The sequence below is a fragment of the Podarcis filfolensis genome (genome assembly GCF_964270895.1).
Source record: "Podarcis filfolensis genome assembly, chromosome: 14".
Lineage (NCBI taxonomy): Eukaryota > Metazoa > Chordata > Lepidosauria > Squamata > Lacertidae > Podarcis > Podarcis filfolensis.
This window is the reverse complement of record NC_139616.1, coordinates 17,176,455-17,199,953: the sequence shown is the minus strand read 5'-3', so window position 1 is coordinate 17,199,953 and position 23,499 is coordinate 17,176,455. Positions and strand designations below refer to the sequence as shown.

Genomic DNA, 23,499 nt, shown 5'->3' with positions numbered 1-23,499 from the left:
TGGTCTTGTTAGATAGTAAAAAATCATGTTAAATTGCTGTTTTAGGGGTTGTTTTTAAAAGTCTGGAACGGATTAATCCATCTTGCATTACTTTCCATGGGAAAGTGTGCCTGGGTTTTGGAACGCTTTGGTTTCGGAACGGACTTCCGGAACAGATTAAGTTTGAGGACCAAGGTACCACTGTACATGTAAATAAAACCGTATCTCCTAAAAACACCACCATCTCCACAGATCTTCATTCCAAGGAGACTGAACCCTAGGTAAGCATTGGAACCTTTGGAGTTTCTCACCGCTCAGAGACTGAGGTGCATGTAACAATATTTTCTCATTACATGTGGAACTTTCTCACACTCTAAGACAGCCTTGCTGCTCTCAGAAGAATGAAAGGGAATCTGAAGGGTGGTAGGCAGCCAGAGATCCAGCCTGTGAGCTACCACCGATACCAGGCCTCCCCAGTTGGTATACCTGGCTGTACTGGCCAAGCCACATCATGTGGGGTGTAGGTAAAGTCATGGCTTGGCCAAAAGTAGGGTTTTCTGGCACCACTGATACCATCTCTGACCACTGGCCATGCTGGCTGGGGCTGTGATAGATGAAATTCCCGGTAGAGCGATAAATGCTCTGCAAGCTAATAGGAGCTCACATATTACAGGCTGCCTTAGGCGCATCCTAGCTTTGATCTGCCTCCAGGCTGCCTCCCTTTCTCTCTCTCCTGCCAACCCTGCACCCCTCTCTCCTTCAAGTCTCTCAAAGAACAGCTCTGTCAGGCTGTAATTCCTCCTCTGACAGCAAAGGACGTCTTGATGGATGGAATATCCCTTCCTCTGATGAGGCTCAGCCGTTTACAGAGGCAACCAGTGTGAGGGAGTTGGCAGTAATAGCAATGTGCCAGGAAGTGTTTCTTTGCATGCACTCAGAGGAGACAAACGCTAGTCCAGGCATTCTAATTTTGTTCTACAAAAGCCTACAGTGAACAGAGTCCAAGCGCCACTATCAAGCCTTCCTGGCTTCCTCCAGAAGGCTCTTTTGCCAAGTCTTTGAGAGTAAGAGCATAGGTAGCAACCAAAGAGCTCAAGTGAGCACATATCCATGGTGGCGACAGTGTCGCCATGCTTTCACTCATGGGTTTCCCACAGGCATCTGGGTGGCCACTGAAAGAAGAGGATGCTGGACTTGATGGGACTTGAAGATCCAACAGGGCTCTTCCTATGTTCTTAATCTGCAATTTTTTAAAAGAAGAAAATCTGCACGAAAAGGTTGCATTAAAATACACATTTTATCATGAACACATTCTACCTCAGTGTATGCATTTCTGAATATATTTTATCCAGAATAGAATAAATAAAAATGTTCAGATGTAAGATCTGATATAACATGTGTTTCCCCCCTTGTTTTTGATCTATAGAAAAAGAACATAAGAGCCCGTCAGTCTGGATAGCTCAGCTGGTTAGAGCATGGCGCTGCTAACGTCAGCGTTGCAGGTTTGATCCCTGTATGGGGCAGCTGCATATTCCTACTATTGCAGGGGGTTGGACTAGATCAGGGGTCCCCAAACTAAGGCCTGCGGGACTTGTTTATCCGGCCTGCGGCAACCCTGCTGCCCGCTGCCACCGCCCGCTCTTACCGGTGCTGCGCGGCTGCCCACTTCCGTGTTGGAAGAGCACCGGTAATAGCTTGTGCACATGCACAAGCATTATTTGCACATGCACAAGCGTTATTTCCGGTGCACACCTGGGTTGGAGGAAGCCCGTGCACATGTGCACAAGCTATTTCCGGTGCTCCTCCGACCCAGAAGTGTGCCAGAGATAGCATGTGCGCAGGCGTATGGGCATGCGCTCCTCTGCCCTCCGGCCCGCCACGCGATCGGTGCTGGAGACACCGGCCTGAGGCGCGGTACGTTTGCTGACCCCTGGACTAGATGATCCTCAGGATATGTTCCAACTCTCCCATTCTATGATTCTATGCTGGACCAGGCTAATGTCCTGCCTAGTCCAGCATCCTTTCCCCACAGCAGCCAGCCAGTTGCCTGTGGGAAACCAGGAAGTGGGACCTGAACACAAGAGCGCTCTCCCCTCCTGTGGTTTCCAGCGACTGGTGTTCAGAAGCATTGCTGCCTCTGACCATGGAGGCAGAGCACAGCTATTGTGGCCAGCCATTGAGGGCCTTCTCCTCCATGAAGCATAAGAACTGCAAGATCTAGAAGTGAAGCTTATGAGAATGAGCAGTCTAGGCTTAATGGCTCTGCCTTATCTAGAATAAGGTATGTATTCTGCCGCCCCCCTGCCCTCTCATCACAAAGCGACAGGAGCCCTTTCATGCGCTGACCGTGTGGGCAGGGAAAGGAGGGGCTGAGAACAAGGGATAAAGGGCCGGACAGTTTGTTCATCCCACAATGGAGCCCTTGACCGGCCGCAATGTGGTCTCCTTGTAACCCTCAGGAGAGGTGACCTTGGAGGGGCTGTGCTCATTGTGGACACTCCATAAAGATGTTATGAACTGGGAACATGGAGAGGGGTGGGGTGGGGTGGGGGGTGAGTGCAATTTAAAACCAATTAGGAAGCTGTAAACTGCCCTGGCCCTTGCAGTTCATTAGGCAACCACAAAGCAACTTTAGTTTAGAGGTTGGAGTTCCTTTCAGAAATCGGGGGGGGGGGGAGAGAAAACTTTTTAAAATATGCAATTGGCTCGGAGAGCCAGGACCCAAAGGGGAAGGCAGAAGCAGCAAAGGAAACAAGTGCCTTAATCAGTACAAATTCCCTAATTTATTTATGTATTTATTTCGATTTCAAAGCGCTGCCGTTCCTCATATACAGCCCTTTAGAAGCACAGCTATTCTCCTGATGCAAGAACCAGCCCATCCAGTGTTTATTTGCCTTTCAGAAAAGAAGCTCTCCCTGCCCCCACCCCCCAAAATAAGCCAAGGAATTTATACCTCCCAGTCTTCCAACTTTCTCTTGCAGGGATTTTAACTGTAAGGCTTGTTATTTAAAAAATATCTCCCTCCCCCATTTTTCTTTAAAAGCAGAGAGAAATAGCCTCCCCTTCTAGCTGCATTTGCGAAATAACAAATGGTAGCATTTAGCACTTCTACAGCACCTTCCTTCTTCAAAGGCTGTGCAAATTGTTAACAAAACAGAATGCTCTGCTCTTTCTGTCTCTATGGAGTTTCGCAGGATCCTTGAGAAAGATACAGTATAGGCATAGAATGGGCAGCCGGCTGCAGTTTAGGTTAGCCAGGAAAGAAGTCTGGGCAATTAAGGGGTGGAGCTCTTTTGTTTCAGGGAGAGGTTTGGCAAGCACAGCTTCTCCTAACAAGGGAACCAGTGTGGTGTAGTGGTTAGAGCAGGGGTCAGCAACCTTTTTCAGCCATGGGCTGGTCCACCGTCCCTCAGACCTTGTGGTGGGCCGGACTATATTTTGAGGGGGAAAATGAACGAATTTCTATGCCCCACAAATAACCCAGAGATGCATTTTAAATAAAGGGACACATTCTACTCATGTAAAAATATGCTCATTCCCGGACCATCCGTGGGCCAGATTGAGAAGGCGATTGGGCTGCATCAGGCCCCCTGGCCTTAGATTGCCTATCCCTAGGTTAGAGTGTTGGAGTAGGATCTGGGAAAGGCTAGGGTTCAAATCCCACACTCAGCCACAAAGCTCACTGGCTGACCTTTCGCCAGTCACTGCCTCTTAGCCAAACCTCCCTGGCAGCAGTGGTGTAGCAGGGGCGGTTGCCCCAGGAGCAAAATGGTTAGGGGTGCAAAATTTCAAAACCCAGTACTGCCTCAATACAGCTGTTCGCTTCCGTCTCTGGACTCCGTTGAAAACGGCTTCTCCATTCTAACCAGGAAGTGACCTCTCCGGACAATGGAACAACTCTTCTTTTCTTATCTCTGCAGCTGCGATCTCCTGGGTGGGACACCGTTAGGCAGTTGAATATGCATGCGTACTCTGTCTGTTTCCCTCCCTACCCCCCCGTGGCCCCGGGCACTGGCAACCCATGCTATGTCACTGCCTGCCAGGGTTGTTGTGAGGATAAAATGAAGAGGGGGAAGAACCGTGTTCCTGGAACCTAGTTCAACACTCTAACCACTACACCACACTGCCTCCCTTGTTAGAAGAAGCTGCACCTGCCAAACTTCTCCCTGTCCAGAAACACACAAGATGCTGCACCCTAACTATGGAGGATGAACACTGTCAAGCAGAAACAGGGAAAAGAAATTAAAAATCAGACAAGAAAGAGAGCGAGAGATACTCCCTGCTGGAGTATGCTGTTCTTGCTTGGAGAAACAGCTTTCATTCTGTTTTGAATGGCATCAGACCAATCCTGATTAGTGGAGCTGTTGGTTTGTTTAATAGGGTCTGGGCTGAGCATCATCCAGCTTTCCATGCCCTGGATTGCTGCCCATGCTCTGCAAAGGGAATATATCCAAGCTCATATTAAATGTACATCAGTGGTGACTCTAACCGTATGCACTCCAGCGATGTTGTCTTGGCAGTGCCTTCCATGCTCAATTCATAAGAAATCATCTGGGAGAAGGTTGTCTCTCTGCTAAGTATCTTTCTTCCTGGTGTTTAGGTTTAGAACGCTCAAGCCCAGCCACTAATCACACTGGAAACAACAAATAGCATTAGAAACATTACAACGATAGTTTTGATCAGAGGGCTGGAGATCAAGCTTATTTAAATGAGCAAGTGTTTTCAATTTGCATTTAAAGACTATTGGATCAAGCAGGCCCAGAATGAAGTAACAAGAGGCATCATTAAAATATGAGCTAGAACAAATGTAGGGAGGAGAGAACGGTTTTGAACTCAAAATTGTATGTGCAAATTAGACATTGGGGTGGGGGCTAAATGTAAAATATGCACATAAATTAGCACAGTGAACTCTTATTTTTTAAAATCAAAATTTAGTGCAAATTTCAAACGCTATCCATATTTTCATAGCCACTCATTAATATTTGAATTTGACCATCTCAAATACTGAAAACAAATTGCACAGCATCACCAATGGATAAGGAAAGTGTAAGGGAAAAGGAAAGCTTTGAGGAAGGATGAGAAGTTCAACCATCAACTTGGTGGCCCTTTTCAGGTGTTCTACCTCAGTGAAGAGTGGCCTTCCTCAACCTGGGGCCTTCCCTAGGTTTTGGGTTACAACTCTCCTCAGCTCCATCCAGTGGCCATCTTTGCTGGAGTTGATGGGAACTGCAGCCCTGAAAATCTGGGGCGGGGGGGGGGGGGACGACAGCTGGTTGGTCAATGCTGGTATGGAGGAATCTCATACCACAGGGGCAAGTATGCTATCTCTACCACTACCCATTATTGACCACATCACCCTCCAAGAAGTGGAGGGAGACTTCCAGTTTTCCAGGGTCCCAAAATGTGTGTTGGGAGGCTCCATGAGAACAGGAGAAACAGTCATAGCTTCACTCCAAGGATTCTGGTAGCTGTAGTTTGTTAAGACACCAGAAAGCCCTTAGGAGACCTCTATTTAGGTTGGTGGAGAAGTAGTAGCAGCAGCAGAAGTCTCCGGTGAGATCTTGTGAGAGCTTGCCAGATCTCACTGTTTCCCCCCACGGGCAATGCCCCGTGACCCTGGTAAGGGAAGCAATGGGTGGTGGTGGCAGGGCCATGGTGGTGGCACCTTCCTGTTTTACCTCAGGCCATGAAACGAGATGCATCACCCCTGCCTCTATTTCCCACCCCTCAAGGAACTACAATTCCCAGAGATCCCTGTGAAAAAGGATTGATGGCTAAACCAGTCATGGAAGGTGATGAGAATGACGGCAATGGGGGTGGGTGGACCTGGCCTGCTCAGCCTCATGCCTTTCCCTTGCATGATTACTCTGCTGAGCATCCGAATGCCTGAATTGGGCTATTGAGTTTGAGACAATGATGAAGCATCCAAGCAAACAACAAAACCAGGGAGGCGGTTAGAGAGGCCAGATTGGAGCGAGAAGAGCAGTTCAAGGGGAGAAGCCTAGAGCTGGGCATCATCTGTGTCCCGGTGGTACTGAAAACCATGGGATTCGATGTCACCCAGCGATACTCGGTAGAGAGAGAAGAGAAGAGAAGAGAAGAGAAGAGAAGAGAAGAGAAGAGAAGAGAAGAGAAGAGAAGAGAAGAGGAGGGCCAAGGACAGATTCTTGAGAGACTCAACAGACAGGAAAAGCAGAGAGAGAATATCCAGCTATGAAAACACTGAAAGAATGATTAGATGATTAGAAGGAAAGCCAGCTAAGTACAGAATCATGGAGGCATAGGCAGGGACAAAACTAGGCTTCATTTCACCTGGGTCAAAGGTCTAGTTTGGCTCCTCTCTGGAGGCAAAAACCTGGCTATCCCCCTATAGCTACAGCTCTGCCATAGGGCATGAAGGGAGTCCAAGTAGCATAGAGTGGTCAGCTATATCTGCATTCTAGGGGGTTGATCTAGATAACCCTTTAGGTCCCATCCAACTTTCTGAATGGAATGGACTTAATGGACGCCTTTCCATACATAGGAACACACACACACACACACACACACACAAAGGTAAAGGATCCTTGGACGGTAAGTCCAGTCAAAGGCAACTGTGAGGTTGTGGCACTCATCTCTCTTCAGGCTGAAGAAGCTGGCATTTGTCCACAGACAGCTTCCTGGGTCATGTGGCCAGAGGACTACAATGCTTCTGGCGCAACATGACACCATGACAGAAGCCAGAGTGCACAGAAACACTGTTTACCTTCCTGCCATAGAGGTACCTATTTATCTACTTGCACTAGTGTGCTTTCGAACTGCTAGGTTGGCAGGAGCTGGGACAGAGCAAGGGGAGCTCACTCTGTTGTGGGGATTCAAACCGCTGACCTTCTGATCGGCAAGCCCAAGAGGCTCAGTGGTTTAGACCACAGCGCCACCCATGTCCATAGGAACATATGGAGTTGCCCTGTACCGAGTCAGACCATTGGTCCATCTAACTCAGCAGTTGTCTACACTGACTGGGTTGAAACAATTAGCGGAGCATTAAAGGTGGAGATTTCTAAAGGTGGATGAATCAGAGAGGTGTTTGTAAGGATGGGCGCATTTGTCAGTTTTGGTTTCTCTCTCGGTTTCTCGTGTTCCTAGTCTTAAGTTCAGTTTTGCACATTTTCCCATCAGCTTGCTTTTTAAAAAATTTTTAGGAGTCCTCATGAGAATTCATTAGCATTATAGCACAAATTTCTCACAATATACACATTTTTGTATGCCATTTTGCCTGATGTACACATTTTTGCAAAGCGTATTTCCCCTAATATTTAGATTTCTCCTAGTATAATGCATTTTCATATGCTGGTTTCACTGATATATGGATTATCATGCACACTTTTACCCCAGTATATGCATTGTGTACACATTGTTTGGCATTGCAAAATTTGGAGAAGTGTGAATTTGGAAGGATGGCTGCGTCTCGTTTTTTTGCTTATGGGTTTAATAAGTGTGAATGAGGGAGATTTGCCTTTTAATGCAAACAGAATTGTATTTCTCCCCTAACCTTGATGCTTAAAAATAATCTCTTCTTTCATGTTCAACCATAACCTATCTAGATGCCATGAATTGGCCTTTATGATACCTCCGTGCCTTGTAATACAAACCAGCTTCCTTAAAATTGGTAAACAATGGCCCAAACTGAACATTAATCTCAGGTAATTTTTGCATGTAGAAAGCATAATGTTATTTTTACACTCTGCCAGTGAGCAAAGGGTGGCCAGACTGGTTCTTTGGAAACAAGGAGCTTGCTAAAGACAGAGAGCATTTCTCAGCTGCAAAGCAAACACAATGTACTGAACACCCACAATGTGACAATAAATAATTTTAATGTCAATCAAAGTGGGAGCATTGTCGTTGAAATTAAATGGAAAAGGGAGGGGGAAGAGCTAGAGATAGGGGGTGTAAACCAAACAACCTGAAAAGATGCTAGGATATTTTAATGTGCTGATTGATAATGTTTTGCTTGGTTGTTTTTAAACAACTAATTTGCTTTAAATAAAAAACACCCAGGAATTTGATTGACTCTTCTAAAGATCCCCTTTACAAAGAGAAATACATATTTGGGGGGGGGGAGGAGAATCAGAAAAGCAGAGTTTGCAGGATGGCAAGTTTGGAAGCAGTGAGATGCTTTAAGAATAAAAGAAAGCACATTAAACATGTTCAAATCAGGAGCCTCAGTTTTTGGAACACACACACATACATACACATATAATTGTCAAAATATACACATGCAATAAATAAATAAATATACCTTCTGTAAAAATAAAATAAATCCACCAACTCTCAAACATAAGAAAGAAAAGCAAAATGATAGTCCCACACAGGATTGATAACAAATGAATAATCCAAACTAAAGAGAGAGAAACCATCATAATGATGTTCTAAACTTGGATATTATAGCATTCACTGGTGATGGTCAATGGCCACCCATTATTGGAGTACACAGTTGGCCAATCAGTGTAGACAGTATTAACCTAGCTAGACCAATGGCCTGACTCAATATAAGGTCACTTCCTACGTTCTTTTTATGATGCTTGGAGTTGGCGGGTGAACAGGTAGTAACAGCCAGGAGAAGGATGAGCGGGGATGATGAGAGGACCCCTACTGCAATGCAGATCCTGACTGCTGCCTGCCAATGCTGACCCCTGATGCCAGCCCTGCCTGGAAAATCTACTACAGTCATACCTCTGGTTACAGATGCTTCGGGTTGCACGATTTCGGATTGCGCACTGCACTGAACCCAGAAGTACTGGAATGGGTTATTTCCAGGTTTCGGCACTTGCACATGCGCAGAAACACTAAATCGTGCTTTGTGCATAAGCACTGAATCGTGACCCGCGCATGCACAGACATGGCGCTGCGGGTTGTGAACGTGCCTCCTGCACGGATCACGTTCACAACCCGAGCGTCCACTGTAATGCCATTTCAACTTGAGTAGCATCCATAATTTTCAAACACAGGGACATAGGAAGCTGTCTTATGCTGAACCAGACCATTGGTCCATCTAGTCCAGTATTGCCCACACTGACTGTAAGCAGCATCTCTCCTGATAAGGGTTCTTCCCAGCCCTACCTGGAGGTGATGGGGATTGAACCAGGAACCTTCTGCATGGAAAGCAGAAGCTCTACCACTGAGCTACCACCCTTTGCCATGGCTCCCCTTCCTCTTAGCATTTCCTCTCTCTCTCTTTCTATCCTCCAGCCATCAGACTCTTATTTTTTTGCTCAATTGCACAGCTCGCAGATGGAATCTCTCTCTCTCGTTAACTGTGTGATGCACAGTCAGAGGAGTGGAAGAATTACATTGGGCTGAAAGTGGTGTTTACTTTTACAGGCTGCAAAAAATAGATTTGGAGAGGGGGAATGGGGCGGGGGTGGGTGGGGGTGGGTAGGGAAAGTGAAAGCAGGAACTGAAACTATAATTAGAATAAACAGCATATAAATGGCCAGGTAACCATTGATTATACAGTGTCATCTCAGCCAGCATCTGTTAGTCAGGAAACAGTGAATGAACTTGTCTCGTCTCTACAAGGACTACCAGATTAAAATTCCTCATACCGTACACATGGCATTCTAAAGCGGTGGGCATTGACATAAGGGGTATTTGTTGTGTGCTAAACCACAGAGCCTAGGACTTACTGATCAGAAGGTCAGCGGTTCGAATCCCCCTGACGAGGTGAGCTTCCGTTGCTCGGTCCCTGCTCCTGCCAACCAAGCAGTTCGAAAGCACGTCAAAGTGCAAGCAGATAAATAAGTATCGCTCTGGCGGGAAGGTAAACGGCGTTTCCGTGCGCTGCTTTGGTTCGCCAGAAGTGGCTTAGTCATGTTGGCCACATGACCTGGAAGCTGTACGCCGGCTCCCTTGGCCAATAAAGCGAGATGAGCACCGCAACCCCAGAGTCGGCCACAACTGGACCTAATGGTCAGGGGTCCCTTTACCTTTACCTTTATGGAGTGACAACGGTCTGGAAGGCTGGATGAGGTTTTAAGAGGAATATTGTGGGGGCAGGGCTGTGTTTGTGCCCCATGTGCACCTGTGTGGCAGCCGGTGCCCATTGGGGCTGGTAGGGCAGGAGGTGGGGAGACCAGCAGTTGGTGGATTCAGAGCCAATGACAGGCAGAGCCATCCCCTGATTGGTTGTAAGAAGGCAGGCAGGTGAGGGCAGGCTAAGGGCAAATTGAGATTAGTGGGGCAGTGCCAGAATTGCCCTAATCGAGTAATCACCATTGATGCCATGGGAACAGTCAAATGCAATGAATGCAGCATTTGGGTTTGGAACTTAGCCTCTGTTATCTATCTGCTTGCCTGTCCATCCACCCATTCTTTCAGGTTCCTAGTCCTTATGCTTTGAAAATATACTTGCATGTGGACAATGCCAGGTGATTCTCTGGAGTGAATGGGGCTTCATTCTTTCCCTCTATTTAGCAGAAATGCATGCAAAAGAGGTGTTTTTTTTCCCTTCAAGGAAAGCAGAATCAACTACCAAAGAAAAGAAATGATACCAATATGGCTTATCACACTGCTTAGTATTTATAATGGGCTTTGGAGAGTAGAGCATGCTCCATTTGCACAATCTTATCATGCACCTTTAAAACAGCCCTGCAAGGCTGCTCAGCTTTGTTCCCATATTGCAGATGGGAAGCTGAGGCTGAAAGAGGTTTGTCCAAGGTTTCCTAGTGAATTCGTAGCTGAGCCAATATTCAAAATGTCACCTTCTTGGTTTGTGGCTCGGTCTCATTTAGAGCTACAGGAGGCGTAAAGTCTACATGGATCACAGATTTCACATTTTGCTGGTGTAGACTGTTGGTTACCATGGCGCAGTATTTGTCCCCTCAGCACGAACTTCATCCTACATAGTTTGTTTTTGGTGAGCACTTTCAGAATAGCCGCCTCCCAATTTCCTTATTTGTTCCATCCCAAAGAATCTCATGGGGAAGGTCCAATTCCTTTGGCAGGCATTTACATAAAAAGAAATGGCATTTCAGTGAGAGAAAAATAGATTGGGTGATTATGAGATGTTTCTAATGTTAGTCATATTCAGAATAGACCAATGCAAATTAATGGACATGACTCACTTAGGTCTATTTGTTTCAATACGTCTGCTCTGAGTTGGGTAGAACCAGTCCTTTTTTTTTTTTGAGGGTATGCAGGTGTATGCATACCCCTAAACATTTAGTGAATCTAAGTTTGGCCTCAATATGAGTAGGAAAATGAGAGTACCCCTAAACCTTTTTAAAGAAAAAAAGCACTAAGTAGAATCTTATATTTCTCTGCCTCCTCTTCCAAATACAGTGGAAGCTTGGGTTGCAAACATGATCCGTGCGGGAGGCACGTTCGCAAACCACAGCGCCGCATCTGTGCGTGCGTGGGTTGCAATTTGGCGCTTCCGCACATGTGAAAAGTGTGATTTAGTGGTTTGCACATGCGCGAGTGCCGAAACCCGGAAGAAACCTGTTCCGGTACTTCCGGGTTCGGCGCAGTGCGCAACCCGAAAACGCGCAACCTGAAGCGTCTGTAACCCGTGGTATGACTGTAGGTATTCAGAAAAGAACCACCCTTTTACCATTATTATTGTTACTATTATTAATAATAATTTATTAGGAACAAAGGAAGCTGTCTTATACTGAATCAGGCTATTGGTCCATCTAGCTAAGTATTGTCTACTGGCAATGGCTTTCCAGGGTTTCAGGCACAGAGTTTTATCCCAGTCCTTCCTAGACATGCTGGGGATTGAACCTGCGACCTTGTGCATGCAATTGAGCTCTGCCCCTTCCTAGAAGCACAGTGGACAATTATGCAAAAAACATGAAGAAGCCTTATATTTAAAATATAACGGGTGATATTCAACCAAGTTTTACTCTGAGCAGATCCATTGACATTAACAGACCTAACATAGTCATGTTCACTCTGAGTAAAATTTAGTCAACTACCACTCAGTATATTTACTGAAACACTATGCTTTACGGAGCATAACCACCATGGCTAGCAACTGTGTGTAGTGTGTGTGTGTGTGTGTGTGACAAAATAAGTTTTTTTAAAAAAAATGGGCTCACAAACTTTTTATTTTTATTTTATTTTTATTTTTATTTTTATTTTTTATTTTCTTTCTTTCTTTTTTTAAACAGTAATTTCAATTTATTTTACTTTGATTAATTAAAAAATCCCTTGCTTTAGACACTTTGGGATATAATTTTTTGGACGGCACGCTTGTGTATTAAAAATTAAGTCATTGTATAGAAACAACAAAAACTAAAATGTGGTTGTTCCCTCCCCATCTTTAACCTAGTGATGGTCAGAAGCAAATCTGTAAGCCTCCAGAAAAAAGGTGGTATCAACATTATTTCAATGCACAATAGAAGACAATCTTGGAACAGACTCCATCAGCTCTGCAGCCACTGCCAACCCCAACTGCAGCTCCTGGTGGTTTCCACAGTTCAGTTGTTTCCTGAGCTCTTCTGTTCTGAGCTGGTGGATGTTGCCACAGCAGTGGTGGGGACCAGCGCAGCTCCGTGTGCAATGCAATCAATGTTGGTCTTCACAAAGGCAGCCCCTGCCTTTTAGCGAGGCCTACCAAGAAGTTCTGCTTTGGCAGCCAGAGCTTCGTTCTGCTGAATGTGGTACAGTCATACCTCATGTTACGTTTGCTTCATGTTACGTTCTTTCAGGTCACGTCCCACGGCAACCCGGAAGTACCGGAAAGGGTTACTTCTGGGTTTCGCCACTTGTGCATGCGCAGATGTGCAAAATGATGTCATGCGCATGCGCAGAAGCAGCAAATTGCAACCCACGCGTGCGCAGACGTGCCGCTGCGGGTTGCGCTCTTTTCATGTTGTGAACGGGCCTCCAGAACAGATTCCGTTCGCAACCAGAGGTACCACTGTACTCCTGAAACCTCATAGATATCCTCTGGGTCATTTTTAAATACTTCTGTAAGCAGTGCTCTGAGCAAGCCATCTCTTCTGGCTTGACTTCTCGGCTGGTGAAATCTTTCACACAATCCAGGAAGCAGGTTTCTGTCCATTTGTTATACGTCCCAAGAAATTCCTTGAACTGCTTGATCTGATCAGATTCTGATATTTGTCCAGCCATATTTTAGCGCTCAGATAACTGCCACATTACCCTCATGCTGGAGACGAATCAGCGCCGGCGGACTCTAGGATAGCTTTACCTTCCATCTCCTCACAAAACTTTTTAGGAGCGACATGGTGGCTTAGGCGCCTGCAGGTTCTGCACTGCCTGAAACAGCAGCGTGAGACTTGTGTCTGCCTACTGCCTCTCCCTCAGCCGCCCTACAACTGAGGGGGAGGCAGTGGAGAAGCTCCAAGCATCGAAGAGGTTCGCCCCGGCCCCATGGGCATGGATTGCCCCGCCCCCAGCTGCAGGACACGCACCTGCACCAGGCACCCAAGCGCCTAGCTACGCCACTGCTTCCATGAATTTGTTCCTGCCATCTAACTGCAGACCCTCCAAATGTCCTTATTTTCCAGGGACAGTCCTGGATTTACAGAAGTCATCCCGGTTTCTGATTTGAATCCGGAATGTCCCGCTTTCCCCTATTTTCATTGGAGAAATGTTGGAGGGTATGGAGTTATGCAACCCCCGAGCCAAGGAGATAAGTAACTATACAACCTTTAGAAGACATCTGAAGGCCGCCCCGTATAAGGGAGTTTTTTAAAATGTTTAATGTCCCACCCGTAGCATAGGAATGGTGTCTGAGTCTCCATCCTTCTCCAAAAAAGGCCCAAGCAAGTATACCTCTAGATTTCTCTCTCTCTCATTTTTTAAGGGAGTGCTTTGCCACACTGCCATCTAGCGGTAGATTGCTGAGGTCAGTTTTTCAAAAGGAAGAAAATGGAGGCCTATGAAACGCAGTACAGCTTGCTCTTAGACTTCACCATCTTTCCTCACCTTGGTGCCTTCCAGATGTTGCTGTGCTGACTGGACGTGATGGGAGTTTTAGTCCCAAACATCTGGAGTGCAACAGGTTGGGGGAAGGTTGGACTGGACAGTATGCATATACATTCAAAACAGTGTTTTATTCCTGATGGGCAGAGGAATAACAGAGTCAAATCCAAAAGGAGATGTTGTTGTTGTTGTTGTTGTTGTTGTTGTTGTTGTTGTTGTTGTTGTTGATGATGATGATAACGGTATCTATTCAATGAAACATGCTAAAAACGTATCCTTTGTTTGCTTGCTTTTCTTTAAATTCCCAAACCGCTACAGCTTCCACTTCCTCTTTAAAAACAAACAAACTCTAGTTATTCATCATTACGGTTGTTGCCAACTGACCCGGGATACAAGTCTTGGAATGCTCTTTCCCCTTTTTAATAGCCCCTCGATCCATAGAAATTAGCCGGCAAACATTTTTACAACATGGAGAGAAGCATTATATAACCTGCTGGTGTTTGCAGATCAAACTGCTGTTAAAGACACAGAAGCAGATTTGTGGGGTGCGGTGGGGGGGGGGGTAGGAGAAGTTGGTAGCTTTATCCACCTCACATTCTTATTTAGCAAGAATAGGGTCGACTTTCTGATTCCTGACCCTGGCAAAATGCCGCTCCCATTTTGCACTGTGGGGGGTTCACTACACACCATGACAGTTCCTCCCCTCAGTGCATGCATGGAGAGCTCAGTCCTTCTGTATATTATCTTTTCGGTGCCTGCTAAATACATTCCTCTTTCAACAAGCTTTCTAAATGGAGATCTTCATTACAACTGGTCCCTTGTATTGGATTTGAATTGATTTTATGTAAGTGCCAATAAATATGTGTGCGTGTGTTTAGCAAGTGTTTTAATTCTTTTTATCAATGTATGCTTTTATTGTACTGTAAATTGCTTCAAGACCCCTCATGGAAAATAATAATAATAATAATAATAATAATAATAATAATAATAATATGGACCTGGTCTGCAGTGGAGCACTGCACTCCCCCACTCCTCACTCTAGGGTCTCAATCCAGACCTCTCTCTCCTGCCCTCCTATCTCCCATGCAAACACACACATACACAGTAGCAAACCATGTGCCAGATATAATGTGCAGCTTGGTCCACAAAGACTTTTAAAAATGGTCTTCAGAGACTGGCATATGTTTAACCAATTTGCTCCTGACACCAGGTTTCGTGAGGAGTGTTTGTGAGCACAGCATCATTTCAGAGAACAGGGGTAAGGAAAGATTTTCAGCGATGTTTCCAGACCTATTTCGCGATATGTTAAATATTAAATTGCAAAGAAAGGACATCTATTTTAGGAACTTAGAAAGCTGCCTCATGTGGAGCCAGATTCATTGGTCTGTCTAGCTCAGTATTGTCTACTCTACACTGGCTGGCAGCGGATCTCCAGGTTTCCAGGCAGGGGACATTCTTTATCCTGCCTGGAGATGCCGAGGGTTTGAACCCAGAACCTTCTGCATGCAAAGCTGGTGATCTGCCACTGAACTATAGTCCTTCCATTGGCTTAAGAGCATTTGCTGCGTTTATACATTAATGCCTCTTAATAGTGATAGGAGTGTTATCAACACAGGTCAAACGGCAGTTGTCCTTGCTTTTCAGTACTCGTAGCTCTGGAGGTCAGGCCTGGTTAGGAGGGATGCTAAGTCTTTTGCAGCTCAGATCATGAGGTGTGAGGTGGTGGGGTAGCTGGCGAGTCTTCAGGTCAGTTCACTAGTTTGCATTTTAACGCATGTTCCTCTCAACATACACATTGTTACAAGCAATCCCCCCTAGCCCAATGCGTCGCTGAATTATTTATCTATTCATTTATATACCGCTTTCTGGCAAAAAAAAGGGGGGGTGTTTAAAATTCTAAAAACGAGTCGCACAAGCCTTAAAACATACACATCCATCATTACAATGCATTATAAAGCAATCTCATTAAAACATTAAAACAGAAGCATTAATCATTAAAATACGCCGTAAAAACTACCCCATTAAAAGAATGCAGTGATAAAAAGGAGGAGGCTTATATGTTATTTTCCACTAACAAGCATTTTTATGCTCACTCTCTCCCCTCCAATATATGAAAACGTTGGACGTGTTTTCCGGCTGAAGAATCTCATTGCAAAATTCAGAGAGGTGCAAATTTTGAAGGCTAGCTGCATTTCATTTCCCGCATTGTTTTGGGACGTGTGAATGCTCGGAGGCAACAAGGCTTCTGAATATGAGTTGCAGGATGTTACAGTGCTCTTGTGGTCGGGTCCTGTTTGTGGTTGGCCCCTGTGAGAACATGATACTGGATTAGATGGGCCTTTGGCCTGACCCAACAGGGCTTGTCTTACCTTCTTAAGGTTTGCATCAACATGCGAACCAAACTGAATTCCTTCTCCCATCCGTAGGCAGAGCCTGGGTACTAAGGCGTGGCATTTTGAGGATCACAGAGTGGAACCTGGTGTTTTTCCTTGTTTATTTTTCATTATAGTTATCCCCCAGCCCCCAATTCTTTGTGATTTGAAGGGTGCCTTATTATATTGTACGCTTCCTCGGGCATTTTGTAAATGGAAAGGTGTGTGTGTGTGAGAGAGAGAGACAGAGAATAAAACTGATTTGCATAAATAATCAGGTGGACCAGATGGAGGGTTGTGGCTGTTGATTCCTTCCTTTCTTTCCTCCTTGGTTGGCTAAACACAAAATGCCAGCCTTGCCACTTGCCTTCCACCCCGCCCCTCTCTAATCGCTGATCCAGAAAGTCAATGTTGTTAGAGGTATTCATGGAGGAGGCAGAGAGGAGCCTTCTGCAGCATCTCAGACAGGGTGGGCGCACCCCAGAGAGAAGGAAACAACCCTTTGGTGTGAGAATAGGAGTGGGTTCCACCGGGGACACATAGAGTGTCCCTGTCTTCAGCCGCGATGTGACGGAGGGCACATATCACGGCAGCCGTTGGCTTGTGTGCGTTGACTCCCTTCGATATGCACAATTCCATGCCGTATTAGCAACCCATTTTCTCATGCCGTGACAGGGCAGTGTGTGTGCCTACACACACACACACACACACACACACACACACACACACACCGCCCTAGTATATGCCTGCATTGTTGTGGTTGGTGGTTTTGAAGATTTCCCCTCACCAGAGGACAAGGAGGCTGGCTGACACAGTGAGCTCTTTGTCTGGCGGTGTTGCCGGCCTGTCATACAGCTCCAGTCATCCTCGTTTCCTAGCCATCTTTCACAGAACACAGAGACTTTGTGGGGAGCCGCCTCGGAATTTTAATGTGCCTGATTTTTCAAGCCGGAGACTCAAATAATAATATGCACAGCTTGTGTCCCTTTGCTGAGCCGTTCCCTTAATGCAACGGATAAACAAATAAACAGAACAATCTCCTCAACACAGAATGGGGAAAGAATGAAAGGAATGGTATGGAGCGCTCTCAACAAACAGAGGGGTTCCATATTCCCAAACTCTGGAACGCTCATTTCTCTTGGGACACATGCCCTCCCCCCTCCACCTCCATGACGGAAGCCTTCCTTAGTAGGAAATTGGTGTCTGGATCTATCGATTTCTGGTTCTCCCATTTTCCCAATCTTAAATTCAATTCTCCACATTTCTGCAGCAATTTGTGATTTTTGTTTGTTTATTTAATTCCTTATGAAAATTCTTCAGGGTTTGAGTTTAAATTTCTTTTAATGTACACATTTTTCCAAAGCAAGTTTTGACTAGTATTTATAATTTCCCCAACACAATGGATTTTTGTATGTTGTTTTTTATGTATATTTATGTATATACACACATTACCCTTCTATATGCATTTTTGTACACACTGATGAGCTGGAGAACTACAATGAAAAACTGGGGAATGTGTAGATTCGAAGGATGGCTGTGTTTCAGTTTGTGCATTGTTTCAGAAAGGGAGAATTTGGTAAGTTTGCTTTTAAATGAGAACTGAGTTGAATTTCTCCCTTGCCCCTTGGGGTTCCTTTCACAGAGGCAGAGGCAGCAACAAAACTGAGTGCCATGTTTCCTTGGTAGAGCCAGGACTTGCTCAGTCTTTTGGTAGAAGGAAATTGAATCAAGGAGCTTCTAGATGGTTGCGATTTCCCAGTGGGATTAAATCTCATATTGGCAAATTCAGGTTGCACAATTAAAGTCAACTTGGCAATCTTGCTCAACAAACACACTCCCCCAAAACAACAGCAACAACACCAGATCAGGCCTTTTTGTGATAAGGAAAGGGATGGGAAGTTGCACTAGAAAGTGTGGGATAACTAAGAGAGAATATTATGAAAATGATGTACAGGTGGTACATGACACCAGTCAAGCTTGCAAAAATTTATCATTTGCCCGATAATAAATGTTGGAAATGTAAAGAAACTGAAGGTACATTCTTTCACCTTTGGTGGACGTGCCCAAAGATTAAGGCTTTCTGGGAAATGATCTATAATGAAATGAAAAAGGTGTTTAAATATACCTTCCTGAAGAAACCAGAGGCCTTTCTTCTGGGCATTGTCGGCCAATTGGTGCCAAAGAAGGACAGAACTTTTTTTATGTATGCTACAACAGCAGCAAGAATACTTATTGCAAAGTATTGGAAGACACAAGATTTACCCACTTTGGAAGAATGGCAGATGAAGGTGATGGACTATATGGGATTGGCAGAAATGACTGGCAGAATCCGAGACCAGGGAGAAGAGACGGTGGAAGAAGATTGGAAGAAATTTAAAGACTATCTACAGAAATATTCAAAACAAAACAAAAAATTTTTTCCCCTTCCAGTAGCACCTTAAAGACCAACTAAGATATCTGAAGAAGTGTGCATGCACACGAAAGCTCATACCAAGAACTAACTTAGTTGGTCTTTAAGGTGCTACTGGAAGGAAAAAATTTTTTTTTTTTTTTGTTTTGACTATGGCAGACCAACACGGCTACCTATCTGTTACAGAAATATTGTAAAATTAATGAATTTTAGACTGATGTTGGATAGAAATTAAGTGGTTTCCAGCTGTAATGCTTTAAGAATATGGAAGAAGGGTATAAATAGATAAAAAAAATAACTAAAATGGTGTTGGATTGGAAATAAGTGGTATTAGCAACAAAGTTAATAAGAATATGCAAAAATGAATTGATAATGGATGAAAATACTGAGTTATAAAATGTTAAGTTATAGAGATAAGATAAATGAAAGAGGGCAAGGATTTGCTGATTTGATTATTTAAATGGGAATACAAGAAGGGGAGGTGTGAGGAAGTCAAAGAAACAAGCAAATGAATTTTAAGTTATGAAAAATAATTGTTTTTAATTTTTCTTATTTTTTCTGTATGTTTACTTATTTTTTTATTTTTTATTATGTGTTTTTGTATATTTGTCTTTGTAAAATCTTAATAAATATTTCTTAAAAAAAGAAAGAAAGAAAGAAAGAAAGAAAGGGTGGGATAACAATTGCTTGATGCATCATGTATCCTCCCCGGAAGCAAATCAGTATTAATGCTCAATAAATCATCAGCATCTTCCAACCTTCCCACAAACTTTGTGCAAACCAATCAGGATGAATGCTCAATAACCAGGTCATCTGGAAGCAATCCGAGAGTGGGATATCTGGGATAATTTGTTCACCATGGACCATCCAACTACATCTTCCCTTCTTCTGACTTATGTTCACGTTCTGCACTGTCCATTCTCTGAAAATAGGCTGCAATCCTATTCATGCTTACATGGGAGTAAGCCTGGTTGAGCACAGTGAGGCTGACTTCTGAGTAAAGATTTGTTTATTAACTTGGTAGCCTGACTTTCCACCAAATGGTCTGAAGCAAGTAGTAGTTGCTTTAAATGTATGGTGTAGATGTGACATCTCTTTACCCTTTGATTGTCTCTGAGATGATGTGCAACCTTAGGTGTTTGTAAACACAAGGAAATAGGAATCTGTCTTATACTGAATCAGACCACTGGTCCATCTACTCTATTCCGAACTTAAAAATGGAAAGCGTAATGCTGGTGGTCAACAAAAGAGGTTCAAAGACTCAAGGCAAATCTACAAAAATGTAGTATAAACACCGACAATTGGGAAACACTGGCCTGCGAGCACTCGAACTGGAGAACAACCTTTACCAAAGGTGTCATGGGTTTTGAAGACACTCAAACTAAAGACAAAAGGGAGAAATGTGCTAAGAGCAGCCTTTCTCAACCTGTGGGTCCCCAGATGGGAGTTGTAGTCCAACAACATCTGGGGATCCACAGGTTGAGAACCGCGGGCTAAAAGGAAGGCACATTTGACAAATCCTCACCGTGATCAGCTCCCACCCAGAAACCTATGTCCCCACTGTGAAAGGACGTATGGATCCAGAATTGGCCTCCACAGCTACTTATGGACTCACTGTTAAAACCGTGTTTATGGAAGACAATCTTACCCAGCTACGAGTGATCGCAGAAGAAGAGGATCATCTAGCTCAATATTGCCTACACTGGCTGACAGTGGCTCTCCAAGACTTCAGTCCCAGTATTACCTAGTGATGCCTGGGAATGAACCTGGGACCTTTTGGCTGCAAAGTAGATGCTCTTCTACCGAACTGCAGCTCTTCCCGATATCATCAATGCATGTGGAACTTTACAGCAGAAGGAGAGACAGACACAAAGACAAAGACAGACAGACAGACAGACAGACAGACAGACAGACAGACAGTGAGTCCTTGCCTCAAGTAACTTACAGTCTCAGATTTGACAGGGATAACTGAAAGAAGGGGCAACATTGATAATTTACAGCACTGTCTAAGTCACTGCCGGTTTAGCCATCCTACTAGTTACCGCATGTAATTAGTGGCATAATAAAAATACAAAATTAGGAATTATGATAAAGTATGAATTACAGCTTCACAAATTGCTCATTACAACATCATAAATGAGCAGACTGTGAACTTCAGTTATTACAAGTCAGGAACATTTTTCAACACCAAGCAAAGTTCACTAGGGTTCTCAAACAGTACACATTTTAATTCAAACATTCTTCAAAGAGATGAATGTGCCGAGCCGGTTTCACAGTTTTGCAAGCCCCACTGCAAATCTCTCTGGTTCTTGAAACGTGGTCATGGATCATCTCCTAAAATGGCCTGATGGTTTTTATAATCGTTTTCTGAAACATGTAAAATCTTGCATTTTGTTCTAATCATTAGCCATTGTTGTTCCCCATGCGGCTAGCTCAGAGTTTGCTGGGAAATGGCATGAACATGGCTTTGAGTCAACCTGACACCTTGTAAACTCACAATCTACAGTTCCGCCTCCCGACCAAAATGATCAAGGGGAGGAAAGGTTGCAGCCTCTGATACTTTTCAGTTTGGAGAAAAGGTAAGAGCGAGGTGACACGGGCTGAATCTAAATATATATTTTAAAAAAACACTGCGAAAATGCTTTTTAAATAAAACGTTCACAAATATATATTGAATTTGCCATTAGCTCACCATCGCCATCTAGTGTCATATTTGTACAACGCACTTAAAACATTATATTTGCAGCTATATAGCTGAGTCCACAATATAAGTTTCTGATATGCAGGTATTCCTGTTATATACCTGCTGGGATTGACAAGGCATATGACCCTCACCTGAATCTCATAGCTCTCCTGACAGGTGATTTGGTCTGCAGCCACAGTGTGGAAATAAAGGAGGAGATTGCCCACCAGATGCCAGGCACTCTATTATTCAAATTAGGTCCCAGTGTTTTTCTTACAATCCCCTTCTCAATGAATGAATCAATTTTAATCTAGCATGTAAATTCTCAAAACTTTCTTATTTGTTAATTCGAGCAACTACTGCTCTCACTTCATTACAAACAGTATTTCTACCTGCAACACACTTGAGCAAACCTGCTCCTCTTCCTTTCACAGATATTTTGTTTCCATTTGCAACTTCAGCTGCCTCTGATGTGTTATTATTTAACTCTTTGAGGGGGAAATTAGTATCAGACGTCATGTGTATGGAAGTTGCCTAATCAATTAACCAACTAGAATGGTTACTGTTAATAGTACCAGTTTTCCTATAACTTGATATTGCTGGATAGTTCTGATGAACTGAAAAAGCATTTTTAGTTTGCTTTCTGTTGCCACCCTGGAGCTTTTCTTTATTAGTGCCGCTATGTTTTGTATGATTCCTTGCAAATGAAGGAAAACAACTTTTCTGCTTGTTTATGTTGATAATATAATTTTGGTTACTGAGAACAAACAAGATTGTACAAAAACAAGATTGGGCACAGGCCTGACTATGACAAAGGTGAGCTGTGTGCTTGCTTGCTTGCTTGCTTGATTAACAACTGTTGGGAACTTCAAGGTCCCTGCTCTCCCTTCTTATGGTCTTTATATTGGACCTGGAGACTCCATGTCAAGAAGAAGGGCAAGTGGGCACCCTATCAAATAACAGGGCAGGAGCTACACGGAGCAGGGCCTTTTAACTGGTGGTGCCCATTGTATGGCTCGCTCTTCCCAGACCTGCTCTCTTTTGGCCTGTATTTTGGAGCTTTATAATTTAGGAAGACTTTGGAAGAACTGGTTAACAAGTCTTATCGGTCGCTGATGTATGAATGGATTTTATCTGCTACTATTCTGGGCTCCTGGTGCACCAGGGTTTACACCAGCATAATAGAGTTGGCCAGGATGTCAGAAGGGATACAATTTGTGAGCTTTCTCCATTATCTGCACAACAGGGGGTGTTCAGGGGCTGAGCTGAAACGTTTCCTGCTGGTTACCTGCTTTCAGCAATAGGGGTCGCTGTTTGGTAGTACCCGATTGGTTAGCTGTCAGATTCTAGAGCTCCCTATTGGTGGCTCTTAGGTAATTCCAAAAATACAGAGTCCATCAATAAAAAACAGTGTTCATTCATAAAGCAGTAATATAAATCCCCATTGCTACATATTGGGTGTGTATTTCAGCGGTTGAACGTACAGCTTTATGGCCATGCTGTAGTGTAGTGCTTATGCGACTGTGAATAAAAGGTGGCTGGGCTCATCGTCCCAGGGTTTGGGGGGGGGAGGTGACAAATCTGATTTCCAATAAGTGCCCCCCCTTATTTCCAAGTCCTTGAGTCTGTACTCTGAATAGTGACACCAGGGACCTAGAAGGTGCAGGGCCTGTCAGTCCAACCCTTGCACAGTCTCATCAGGGCTGACCTAAGGCAATTGAAGCAATTTGGTCAAATTGGGCCCTGTGGGTCGCTCCTAAGGCCCCCCCCCGCACCGGGGCACTCTAGATGGATTTTATTTATATCTATAAGATTTTGCAGACTTTGGCTGTGAACTGGGGCCCTACAAAAAAAAACCCCTCAAGTTTGGCCTCACTGCTTCAAGTTGGGCCCCACTGGCTAGCCCTGAGTCTCATAGTTGTTGGGCCTGAGTTGCCCTGCCCTCGCATGAAGTATTGGGTTTGCAATGTTGGGAGAGGGGAGACGGTGGCACTGGGGAGATGGCAGGCTGGTGAGGCCCCCTAGATTTAGAGGCCCAAGTTGCCCTGCCCTCGCATGAAGTCTTTGCAACCTCCCCTTTTGCATCCAGGCCAGGCAGGGGTGTTAGGATCGTCCTACTCATG

The 23,499-nt window shown here is 44.5% G+C and overlaps 1 protein-coding gene and 1 long non-coding RNA gene across 4 annotated transcripts in view; one reads left to right on the top strand and one right to left on the bottom strand.

Moving 5' to 3' along the window:
• LOC310749783 overlaps positions 1 to 23,499 on the top strand; it is an 82,488-nt gene that overhangs the window by 44,738 nt on the left and 14,251 nt on the right. The gene's annotated exons all lie outside the window — the stretch shown is intronic.
• On the bottom strand, positions 12,564 to 13,177 carry LOC310749341 (mitochondrial import inner membrane translocase subunit Tim9-like; the record flags this gene model as incomplete). 3 transcript variants are annotated; one of them, XM_083585995.1, is made up of 2 exons in its annotated part: positions 12,958 to 13,177; positions 12,564 to 12,626 (listed from the first exon to the last, which is right to left on the bottom strand). In XM_083585995.1, the coding sequence occupies exons 1-2, from the start codon at positions 13,093 to 13,095 to the stop codon at positions 12,564 to 12,566; spliced, it is 201 nt and encodes a 66-aa protein (XP_083442121.1). In that variant the 5' UTR covers positions 13,096 to 13,177. The 3 variants fall into 3 exon arrangements, with proteins under 3 accessions (XP_083442121.1, XP_083442122.1, XP_083442123.1); XM_083585996.1 differs by having other exon boundaries at positions 12,564 to 12,611; XM_083585997.1 differs by having other exon boundaries at positions 12,564 to 12,611; positions 12,961 to 13,177.